Source organism: Castor canadensis, chromosome 17 (genome assembly GCF_047511655.1).
Source record: "Castor canadensis chromosome 17, mCasCan1.hap1v2, whole genome shotgun sequence".
Lineage (NCBI taxonomy): Eukaryota > Metazoa > Chordata > Mammalia > Rodentia > Castoridae > Castor > Castor canadensis.
In genome coordinates this window covers 1,329,818-1,342,305 of record NC_133402.1, presented here as the reverse complement: position 1 = coordinate 1,342,305, position 12,488 = coordinate 1,329,818, and the positions used below count along the sequence as shown (strand labels likewise).

The 12,488-nt window shown below is 42.5% G+C and overlaps 1 protein-coding gene across 4 annotated transcripts in view; it reads left to right on the top strand.

Moving 5' to 3' along the window:
- Positions 1–12,488, top strand: part of Ift140 (intraflagellar transport 140) — an 88,531-nt gene that overhangs the window by 2,325 nt on the left and 73,718 nt on the right. For all 4 annotated transcript variants that reach the window (XM_074059199.1, XM_074059198.1, XM_074059201.1 and 1 more), the window contains exons 2-3: positions 3,409–3,585; positions 6,430–6,651. In XM_074059199.1, coding sequence (XP_073915300.1) covers positions 3,439–3,585; positions 6,430–6,651 — 369 coding nt within the window. In that variant the 5' untranslated portion in view covers positions 3,409–3,438. The remainder of the gene's footprint in view (positions 1–3,408; positions 3,586–6,429; positions 6,652–12,488) is intronic.

Sequence of the window (12,488 nt, the reverse complement as noted above, 5' to 3'; positions counted from 1 at the left end):
TCATAGTTTTTACTATGAATTTACATTCATAGTATTTACATGGTTTTTAAAGTGATATTGGAAATAAAAATATGGGGGAATCAGATTTATTTTATTCAAGTTTTTTTTTTTTTTTTGAGGCGGGTGTCGATATATATCCCAGGCTGGTCTGGAACTCTTGGTCCTCCTGCCTCAGTTTCCTGAGTGCTGGGATTACAGCTGATGCCCAGCTTCAAGTACCATTATAATTCTTCATCTTTAGGCAAAACTAATGCATTACTCACTTTTCAGAGAAATGTTTTTCACAAACTTGTTAATTACATAGCCCAGGATTTAGACTCTTGGCTTGCTGCAACACATTAGAACTCATTAAAATGCTTCCTTTACTATTTTAAGTCACCCAGGTTTTATTTAGTGTCCTTTCATTTTTAACCATTTTTATTGAAGATTTGTTAAGGACTTAAGGAACCAGGACCCTGACTATTGTGTGCAGGAGATCTGGGGTCCTTCTGCTTCCTTTGACTCTGACTTTATCTCCTGCTCTTCCAGCTACTTGAGAGTCTAGAGACCATAGCCGGCCACTCCACTAGAATCCTTGGATTGGTCCTCTTTAGTTCGTAGGGATGAGAGTGCAGCCTCAAAAATTGTGACTTTGTTTAGTATTTCAGAGTGAATACTCCTAGGAATAAGGCCTGTGTTTGAACAGTAACAATTCATTTATACCCTTATATCTCCCAACTTCTTATTAAAGAGCATTTCCTTCTCCCAGTGGAAAATAGCATTCCCAGCTCCCTCTCATACAGCTAAAAGCAAACAGCATTAATCCAGTTCCTTCTGTCTGTCTGTCTCTCTCTCAGTGATACTAGGGTTTGCGCTCAAGGCCTTGCACTTGCTTGGCAGGTGCTTGAGCTACTACCCCAGCCCTTTTTAACTTAATTTTTTAAATAAGGTCTCAAGGTTTTGCCCAGCTGGCCTGGGCTGCAATCCTCCTATTTGTGCCTACTAAATAGCTGAGACAGGTGCACACCGCCGTGTACAGCTTATTGGTTGAGATGGTCTCACTAACTTTTTGCCCAGGCTGACCTCAAACCATGATCCTCCTGATCTACACCTCCCAAGTACCAGGGATTATGAGTATGAACCACTGCTCCTGCATCTACTGTCTTGGTAGAATTTTACAGGTCTTCAATTTTTTTTTATTTTTTTAAATTTTATTTTTGATTAATTATACATTAAAAGCATATCTTTAATTTTTATTGTGGTTAAATATACATGATATAAAATTTTACCATTTCGTGCTGAGGGGGAGTGTTGGCTCAGTGATAGAGCATTTGCACAGCATATGAGAAGCCCTCGTTCAATCCCTAGCACTTAAAAAAAAACATGACTATTTTAACCATTTGAAAGTGCAGTAGCCCTTGGTATCTTTGGGGATATGGTTCCAAGGAAACTATTATTGAGGAAAAACCACGAGTGCTCTATGAAGTCTCAGGGTGCAGAGTTTAAATACAAACACAGGACTGACTGAGAACTTCTTGACACCAGCTGAACTGCATAATACAGTGTGCGGGAGTTTTGTTGACCACAATTGGTCAAAGCCACGTGTAATAAATCCACGAGTGAGATGGGCTTACTGTATATAGTTCAGCCGTATTAAGCATATTTGCAATATTGTACAACCATCACCATATCTCCAGAACGTTCTCATCACCCCAGTTTGAAACTCTGTATCCATAAAACACTAACTCTCTCTGTTCTCTCCCTCCAGGACTTGGCACCTATCATTCTACTTTCTCACTCTGATTTTTTTTGCAGTGAAAGTGACAGTAAAGTTTGTTAGGAAAGGGATACACTTTTAATAGACTGAAAGCAGGTCTCTCTAGAACGAGAAAGAGAACAACTCACTGATTTTTGATCATGCTGTGTACCTCGTTCTTTTATGTGAATCAGACAGTATTTGTGTCTGGCTCATTGCCTAGTATAATGTTTTAAAGGTTCATCCTTGCAGCACCTGCCAGAATTTCCTTCCTTTCCTTGGTGTAGAATAAACATTTTTTGTTCATGCTTTCATCTATTGAAGAATATATGGGTTATTTCCACTTTTTAGGTATTATAAATAATGCTGCTATGAACATAGGGTATATAATCTCTTCAAGTCCCTGTTTTCAATTTGTTGAAGTGAAATTGCTGGAACATATGGTAGGTAATCCTAGGTCTGATTTTTTGAGGAATTGCCACACTGTTTTCCATTTTACATTCCCACCAGCAGTGCACAAGGGTTCCTATTTCTCCACCTTCTCACCAACACTTAATGTTTTTTGTTTCCTAATAGTAGCTGTTGTAATGGGTGTGAGGTTGAATCATTTTATGTGATGGCAAACCAAGCCCATAAATATTCTCTCCTCTGCCAGTTAGCTTTCCCAACTGACTCCAGGGTATAAAAAGGTCGCCAGTAGTCAGACTGTCATCCCATTCACCATCCCACCATCCTGAAAAGGAACAATACCTATATCCTTTCCAGGTCTGAAAAGAAAGATAAAAGAGATGGAGTTAACTTAAAAGTTAATTAAGAAGGCAGAAATCAGGAGGATCTCCATTAGAAACCAGCCCACAAGACCCCCCCATCTCAAACAATAAAAAACAGGGTACAGTCCTGCATACCTGTCTTCCCAGCTATACAGAACACATAAATGGGAGGATCATAGTCCAGGCTGGCACTGGCATAAAAGCAAGACTGTATTTAAAAAATAACAAAAAGCACAAAGAGCTAGGGGAGCACCTGCCTGGCAACCAGAAACCCTTAGTTCAAACACCAGTACTGCTGTTGGAGGGGAATTAATTGATTAAGTGCATGTAACAAATCATATTCAGCTTATCCACGGCTGCTGTGGCTTTGCGTTCCTGACTCCAACAAGGCAGCCCTCTGTCCTCTGCCACCTGGGAGTCACATCTAGATGACATTCTTGAGCTTTATGCTTTTTCCAAAATTGAGTACTGTGTTGTTTTTGTTTTTATTTTTCTGTAAAGGTATCCTCTTGTGGGCAGTTTGTTTTGTTTTGTTTGAAAGTTTTTGTTTAAAAGGCAGTTGTAGAAATTAAAATCACCCTATGACTAGAATAAAAATTAATAAGAATTCGTGTTTGAAGTCTAGGCCTCTGTTTTCTTGCTTTCATTCTCCCCTTTCATTCTTTTTTTTTTTTTTTTTTTTTGCTGGCGGTGAGTTTTATTCTTTTCCATCACTCCCTGGACCATTCCATGTCCAAGTCTTTGCTTATTTTATATTTTTTTCCCCTGGTTGAGAAAGAACTCTTCCAAATCAAATTGTCCAAAGGAAATTTTTTAAGTTGCTGAGTATCTTAGGTTATAGGTTGGCTTCCCATTCATAATTCTAAGTATAAGTGTTCTTGGTTGATTTTTTTTCTCTTGCAGGTTTCAGCCCTAACGGGTCTGTGTTTCATCATGGCCCTCTATTTTGACTACCGAATCAAAGCCCCAGATGCAGTCGGGTTCCCCTCCCACATCAGTTGGCACCCTGTTCACCCATTCCTGGCAGTGGCCTCCGTGAGCACAACGTCAGGAGGCAGTGTGGCTATCTACCTGGAACAAGTAAGTCCTTAGAGCCACAAATCCAACTTTAGAAACTTCTGGATCTTGTGTTTCTTCTGAACTTGAGTGTGGGATATGTGTGGAGGAGGAGGGGGAAGAGATCAAATTGAGATAGATCAAATTAGCTCCACTGTAGCTTTTTTCTTATCAGTTCTTACATAGGTCCAGATTCCCAATATTATAAAAGTTCTGGTATGTGGGCAGTTCTTTTATGCCTGCCATTTAGGTTTGAATCACTATTTAAGAATGCTTTATTTATGGTCACCAGCCTTTAGCATGGTCTGTAAATCCTGATCCATTGTGCTATGAGTTCTTTCCTCAACTCTTCACTTTGTTATCTGACGGCTGCAACAACTTACCACAAACTAGGTGACTTAAAGCATTCAAAATTCATTCTCTCTCACAGCTGTAGATACCAGAAGTCTAAAATCAAGGTATCCATGGTTCTGAAATCTGAACCATGACCTTGTCTTATCTTCAGTTGTTGCCAGGCAGTCCTTGGTGTGATTGGCTTGTAGCACATCATTCCAGTCTTTCCTGTAAATATGGCCGTCTAGTATATGTGTCTGTGTCTGTTACTTTTTTTGTTTTTATTTTTTTCTATATTGGGTCTTGAGCCCAGGGCCTCACGTAGGACAAGCACCCCACCACTGAGTGATACTCCCAGGCTCTCTTCTCTTTTTAAAAGGGCACCTGTGTTATATGATTAGGACCCACTCAGTGACCTCAACCTAACTTGCTGCTATCTGTATAGACCTGTTTCCAAAGAAGGTCACGTTACAGGTGTCAGGGATTAGGATGTCAACATATCTTTTTAGGGCACTCAATTTACTTCATAACAGAAACTATCCCCAAGGTCCTCAAAATTCTAGAGCTCCCTGAATCACTCTCAGTGCATAACATGCCTTATACTTCATGAAGAAAATTGAATTTCCTCCTCCACTCCCTCCTCAACCCTCAGCCATCTCTCTGTTACCACTGTAATGTCATCAAAGCAGCTGCAGACATCAGTGACTCTGTGTAACACCCCAAGTATTTTGGGGTGTTCATCTACACAGCAGCATGTTTCCCTGAGCCGTCAGGGAAACTGCAGAAAGTGGGGACTTTTCTCCATAGCCTACTTGGTGAGCTTTGCCAGCTCTTCCTCCTTTTCCAAGCTGTAGCATTGCCCAGAGCTTGTTCATGGCCTCTTGACTCTCTTTTCTCCTCCTGTGAACTTGACCTTCCCTGTGGCCATCATCAATGGATGACTTACAAACATACGTGTCCTGCCCAGAAGGCCTCCCTGAGTTACGGACTTAGGAATCCAGCTGCCTTTGTGACATCTCTTGATGTTAAAGAGACCTCACACTCTACAAATCCAAAACTGAACTGAAATTGTCCCTATCACTTTTACCCCCATATCCTCTGGGTTCTGTTAGCCCTTTCCACATCCAGGCTTCTGTCTTCTCTTTCCTGACTCTAGCACATCTTTCTCACTGAAGCGGCTCAGCCTTGTGAGCCTTTCCCACCCCCATTCTGTGTTGCATAGAAATCTTTGGGTAAGCATGGAAATCTCTAATGTCCCTCCAGTGCCCCCAAGAACTGGACCCTCCCTTACTGCAGACACAACAGAGCCTACCAACATGTCCTCAGCCTTCCAGCACTACACAGGCTATGCCATCCACTCTACAGAATCTCCCTCACTCTTCCTCAGGAAACACACACGTGCACATACACACACTACTGCCTGCCCACCCAGCTTATCTGTAACTCATGTCCATCTCTGTCAGGCTCATCAAGGGCCACACCTGCTTTACAGGTTAGTCCACCCCCAGCACCAAGTATGTATCGTAAATAGGTATTTTAGAATAAATATAAATTGCAATATTATTATAATGAATCTAGATAAAACATTAAATAAAGAAAATTTACAGTAGTCTATTGCGATACAAGTCAAAAAAGTACACCTCTTGTGTTTCCAATTGACGCAAGGAAAACTTTAAGATTTCAAAACAAGGATTTATTGGGTTATGATGAGGTTACAGATATAGCAGGTAAAACTGAAGACTGAAGCTAAGTCCAGTAGAAGAACTGAGAAAAAACTGAGTTAATGTCTGAAAGAACACATACTTATACCCTATACCTACTTTCTTAGAAAATTCTAGAAAGCATCCGTGTATATAAGCAATATAGTCCATGGGCTGTCAGAGCAGTGGCACCTGATATCACATTTCACATTGTCTTTAGAAAAATTCCACTGTATGCTCATGAGAGAATGAGAGTACCAAGGCATACACCTTCTATCATCATTCCAAAAATAATTTTGATCTTTCGGGTACCTAGAAGGACTCAGGGCTCTGGACCCATTTTGATCTTTCGGGTACCTAGAAGGACTCAGGGCTCTGGACCCATTTTGATCTTTCGGGTACCTAGAAGGACTCAGGGCTCTGGACCCATTTTGATCTTTCGGGTACCTAGAAGGACTCAGGGCTCTGGACCCATTCTGAGAAGCATGGGGCAATAAACTTTGACCTACCACACACATACAGTAAGTTTTGCTGAAACCCAGCCTCACCCATTGAAGTGCTTGCTCATTGTCAAGCAACAGCTGTGAGAATAAGGCTACCCTCCTTGACAAGCTCATTAGGGTGACACTGAGTGTTGGTTACCTTCTGCTAGAATGGCTCAGCTAGAGAAAGTTTGGTGTGTTTTTAGAAAGACTCAAGAGCCTAACAAGAACATTCACATAATAGATAGCTCTTCAGGTCTCTGGCTGATGCCAACTGCGTGGATTAGGTAGAAATTCTTAAGAGTAGCTGCCACTATCCATAATATGGGATTTTTACTTCTCATCCAATATAGGGTGAGCCTGTCCCCGACACGCATATTGAGAGGTCCTTCAGAGTCACTTCCGTGTGTTGGCACCCAACACGACTGGTCCTGGCTATTGGCTGGGAGACTGGAGAAGTGATCGTGTTTAACAAGCAGGACAAGGAGCAGCACACGGTGCCCCCAACACACACTGCCGACATCACCATCCTCAGTTGGAGCACCAGTGGGAGCTGCTTGGTATCTGGTGACAGGGTAAGTGCACAGTCTCCATTCTCCACCGTACTCTTAGGGATGCTAAAGACCAAGTTACTTGAAATGTGTGGGTCCCAGATTCAACTGATCTTGTCAGATGTAATTGCAGATTTAGCTTGATTTTTTTGAAGTAAGACCTGAAGCTTCATTAAGATTGCATTCTATGACAAAGATTTGCCTATGATTTTAAAAATAAACTTTGCTAGGAAATTGTATTCATAGAGATGGGGTAGATATCTCTATACTGTTACTTTTATGTTCCCCAGTATACCCAATTCCATGGGCTGTTCTTAGCTACCCAGGGGTTCTCAGTCCTGTTTGTACCTTAGGGCTTCTTAACCAGAAGGTATATGGCAGTGTCCAGAGACATTTTTGTTGTAAAACTTGCGGGGGGGGCGTTGTTCTAGTGGCATCTCGTATGCCCCATGGTAGAAGGTAGGGATGCTGCCCAGTGACCTGTAATGCACAGGACATTCTCTACAACAGAGAGTGGTCTAGTGCCCAGGCTGAGAAACCCTAATCTAGACCTACTATGATTCACAAATGTACAGCAGAAATTTTACAGTGTGTTCATTTATTTTGAGTAAAGGTAATATATTGACATGTTTCAAAGTTGAAAGAGCATGCAAGGCATACAAGGTGAAAAGCCTCTCCAGCCTGTCCTCAGATCCCCTCAACCCGCCCTCCAGACATACTACTTCTTAGGGTCGCTCCAATTTCTTCTTCAGGCACACCTCAAGTCTTTGAAAGAGTTTTGAAAGGAAATTACCTTCTGCCCTTCACAGAGTCACCAATAACACATCCATTTTCTCTCTTTCTGTATATATTTTGATCCTGCATATTTGCAAGTTCATTGCAGACATTATGATACTTCTCTCCTAAATACTGTGCATCTATCCACTGAGAAGCGGGACATTCTTGTACATAGCCACAATATAACTGTCACACTCAGAAACTGAATACTGATACAGAACATTACCCATAGGCAGTCCATATTACAGTTTCTCTAGTTGTCCCAATCATGTCCTTATAGCTGGTCTTTTCCAAAGCTAGGATTCAGCCAAGGACTGTTTCTCTTTTAATCAAGACCCAGTCCTCTGTTTTATCTTTTCTTTCCCTCACTTCTTTCCTTTCTCCCTTCCTTCTATCTTCATGACATTCACATTATGAGGAGTCCAGACTACTGGTTTTGCAGAATGTCCCTAAATTTGCAAGTGTTTGGGGCAAGAATATCATATAAAAAGTTGTGTTAGCCAGTTTTCCATCACTGTAACAAACACCTCATATAAACAACCTACAAGGAGGGAAGGTTCATTCTGCCTCATGGTTCCAGAGGTTTCAGTCCATGGTTGCTTGGCCTTGTTTCTTTGGGCCTGTGACATCATAGTCCATCATGGTGGAAAAGGTCTGTTGATCTCATAGCCAAGGGAAGCAAAGAGAGAGGAAGGGACTGGGTTCCAATATCTCCTTCAAAGGCAAACCTCCAGTGACCTAACTTCTCTCCACTTGGACCTACTTTCTAAAGGTTCTACCACCACATCCCAATAGCACCACATGGGCCTTAGGGAAAATTTTAAATACAAACTATAGCAAGGGTATTGTGTTTATTTTTCTCATTTTTTAACATAGCATACTATACACTGTTCCGTTTCTTGTTTTCTTGAATTTTGCACTGGATCTTGGAGATTTTTCCATACTGGTAAATAGAAAGCTTTCTTGTTCTCTTGTAATCAGCTTTTAATTATATGAAAATATTACAATTTGTTTAACCAGACATCTGTCGATAAGCATTCTTGTGCTTTTGTCTTTTTGTACATGTATCTGTGTGGAGAAAATGCATCAGTGGGATCGCCAATAGGGGGTAGGGCATGTGCCCTTTCAGGTTGTTGTTGTTGTTTTCAGTACTGGCATTCGAACCCAGGATGGAATGGGCAAGTACTCTGCCACTGAGCCATACTCCCACCCTGCCTTTCTGGTTTGCCCAAAACACCCTCCATGGGTTTGTACCAGCTTACACCAACACAGAAGGAATGTCTGTGTGTGAGGATTTTACTTAGAAAAGCACTGTTTAGAGCTGTCATTTGCATTTCTCTTGCTGTGGTTGTTGCATATCATCTTGGGGAGACATCTGTAGCAACTTTTCGAGTCACATCATTTACCCATTGTCCTATTGGGTTTTTCATTTTTTCTGGATGATTTTTTTCGTCTGTTTTGCTGTTCTGTTCCCACCTAATGACATTTGCCTGCCCCCAGATTCCCACTTCCTTGGTGATCTTTCCCACCTCTCTGCTGTGGAACAGTCTGACAATCCCCCACTGGAATAGCGTGATTCGAGATCATTGCATTTCATCATTCTGATCTTGATGGCATGAGAAACAACCAACCAGATTGCTCAGGCATAAAATGAAACCCAGGTGTGAGCTGACTAAGTCCTGTGAGTCAGAACAATTGCAAACAGAATGCCTAAGCCTTCTGAACAAAATTGAAGGGCTCCATAACTAATTTAATTACAAGCTAAAGCAGGAAGAGAAGGATAAAGAATGAACTAACATCTCTCACCAGGTTTGGTGTAAGGGACTTCTCCCCTCTTCCACCACAGACCCTGTTGTGCTCACCAAAGGAGCCAATCCAGACCAGCTAAAGCAGGAAGGTGCTCTTGATCTGAGACCAGTGGGGTGTCTCATATTCTCAGGCAAGAGCTCAGCTGGCTTTAGGACAGCCTGCTCCTCCTCTGTGTCCTAAGCCCAGACTCAAGGAGGAAACCCCACAGTCCAGTTCACCCCAGCACCCCACAGGTATTAGTCAACAGTGCTTGAAAGGTTGGGTCATCCCTATAAAGGGATACCAGGCAGGAATCCACTAAGTGTTCATTACAAGTCCTGTTGATAGAGAAGAAGGGAGAATGTCACACAGCCAGGCCATTTGTTTCCTCCAGGTGTCTCGTGAAGCCCAATGTGAGGGTCAAGTAGACCTATACCCCAATATGTGACAGGTCACCACTTTTTAGTGGTGCACCTTTGTGGCACCCAACATTTTAACTCATCCTTTGACGTGCCACCCAGACTCATCTAAAACACTAACTGCACATCAAAATTTTGTCCTTCACAAATAGGGCTGATTTCACCTTGGGAGGTCTCAGGGCCTTGCACTTGCTAGGCAGATGTTCTATCACTCAAGCTATACCTCCTGTTATTTTTTTCTTTAGCTATTTTTCCAGTAGGGTCTCACTTTTATGTCTGGTCCACATAGACTGAGATCCTCCCATTTATACTTCCCACATAGCTGAGTTGAAAGATAAATGCCACCCCTCCCAGATTTTTATTGGTTGAGATGGGGATCTCACTAACTGTTTGCTGCCTGAGTAGCTAAGATTACAGGCGTGAGCCACTCTCTCAGTTTTTGTTTTTTTTTTAAATTGGTTTCTTGAGACAGGGTCATGCTATGTAGTCCAAGCTGGCCTCTAACTTGTGATCCTTGGCCAGCCTCCTAAATGCTGGAATTACAGGCATGTGCCACCATGTCCAACAGAGGCATTTTTTTCTCTAGAGTCTCACTGTATAGAATTATGTGGCATGAAATAACTTAGAAGGAATAACATATAGTGAAGAGGCAGCCTTGAACACCAAGACTACCCATGGGAATGATGGGATGCTGAGTCCTAAACACAGGACAAGGAACGCCCTCAGGAGAACGAAAATGAGGAGAAGACACCTAGGATTGGATGCCGGGGCAGGTAAACATGCAGGATTTGGGAAAACATGCAGGAGGTACCACAAAGGACACAGAGGCATCTCAGAGTTACTTTCCAAGTCATGTCCTTTCTGTTCACATTTCCAGCTTGATAGGCAGAAACCTGAGGACCCCTGTCAGAACAAGGGGTATACAACTGACTGCCTGAGCAGAAATCAGGCAGCAGCCTGGAAATCTGACATGCTGTGTGTGTGTGTGATTATGTTTAGAAACCTGGGTGATTGTCAGCTGGAAGCTTGGTGTGCTAACAGAGCCAGTTGTGGGGAGATTGCATGAAGGGCAGAGCAGGTAAAGCATCTCAGAAGGTGCAGCAGGCCCAGGTGCCCTCACAGTGCTCAGCTCTGGGAGGAGGGTGCAAGGGGACATTTTCATTTTGTATCCTTTTGTATGTGCTTCCCCCCCCGCCCCCCCCCGCCGCTACTATGCAAGCATTTTTTTTTTTTTAAAGAGTTACTAAACACAAGGAAACCAGTAGTGTTTTTCTTCTGGTCTTAAAGCTGACAGAGGAAAAAAGAATCAGTTTGAGGTCAGGTACAGTGGCACAGCCCTGTGATATCAGCTACTCAAATGGTGAAGATTGGGAGGATCATGATTTGAGGCCAGCCTGGTTAAAAAGTTAGCAAGACCCCATCTCAATAAGCTGGTCATGGCATGGGCCTGTGATCCTAGCTATGTGGGAGGCGTATGTTGGAGAATCATGGTCCAAGGACAGCCCTGGACAAAAACTGGACTATCCTATCCAAAAAATAACTAAAGCAAAAAAGGGCTGCAGGTGTAACTCAAGTGGTAGAGGGCCTGCCTCACAACTGTGAGGCACTGAGTTCAAGCCCCAGTAATGACAAAAAGAAAATCAGTTTGATAATATATACTATTCATATTATATGTGTACTTACATGACACATGCTATTTTAGGTACTACAGAGTCTTCTTGTAGGTTCTATAAGTTGCTTTGAAAGCCAATATAATTTAAAAATCCTATTCCTGTATATAACAAAGGGGATGTCATCCAGCATTTGCTGATTGAAAGGAGGACATGAGGAAGGATTCACAGGTGCTGGAATGGCCTTAAACTGGGAAGCACTCTTCTGGGAATGCTTGGGTGTACAGCATTCAGATGGAAATGCTGCCATGTGTTAAAGGTTGACTGGCATCCCCCAATTACAAAGCCCTCCTCAGCCAATTGGATAATAGAGTCTTCTCCTCCCACACCTGGACTTCCAGAGCACTTACCTGTGCCATTGATCTGAGGCTTTCGTTACTTTAAAATTGACCACCCAGACCTTGGTTTCCAATGCCATTCTCTAATAAAAGGAACTGGGACTCCTTGGAGAAATGGCTGATTCTAGGGCAGGGGCAAGAAAATGAGCCCAGAGAGTTTTGGAGTGCCAGAAATTCAAGAGGTACTCACAAACACCTCCTCCGTGATGGAGGCACATAAGAGAGACACAGGTCAACCAGAAAAGCTCTCAGTGGTCAAAGCTAGAGCAATTTGAGCAATAAGATAAAGCAGCATTAGATTATAACCCAAAGTATGAAATAAATGTCCACAAGTCTGTTTCTATAAAAACATTTTTAAATAAGTGAGTAAATGGTGACGAGCAGACAAATCTCCCATGTTAAAGAATTCCAAATAATTTATACAGATACTCACCCTCAAGTGAGAAGTGCATGTAGCAACTTCTTTCCAAACAGCACAGCATGGAAATGGAAAAATGGAAAGTCAAGGGTCACTTCAGAGTGGATGAACACCACCCCCACCAGGTAATCAAGGTCTGCGTCCACAGTGGTGAATAGTGTTGATACAGGGGACCCTAGATGGGATGTGATGAGAGGGCACTGCACCTGTAGTTCTCCTCCCAAAAACCCATAATCCCAGTCTAGTCATGAGGAAAATATCAGACAAATCCCAATGGAGGTCGCCTTTCACCACCATACTTAAGCAGCACCTCAAGACTGTTAAAGTCACAACAAAGAAGGAAAGTCTGAGAAACTGTCTTGAGCCCAGAGATTCCTGAGGAGACATGGCCAGTAAATGCCATGTGGGATCCTAGGCAGGACCCTAGGATAGAGAGGAACACTGGGGAGAG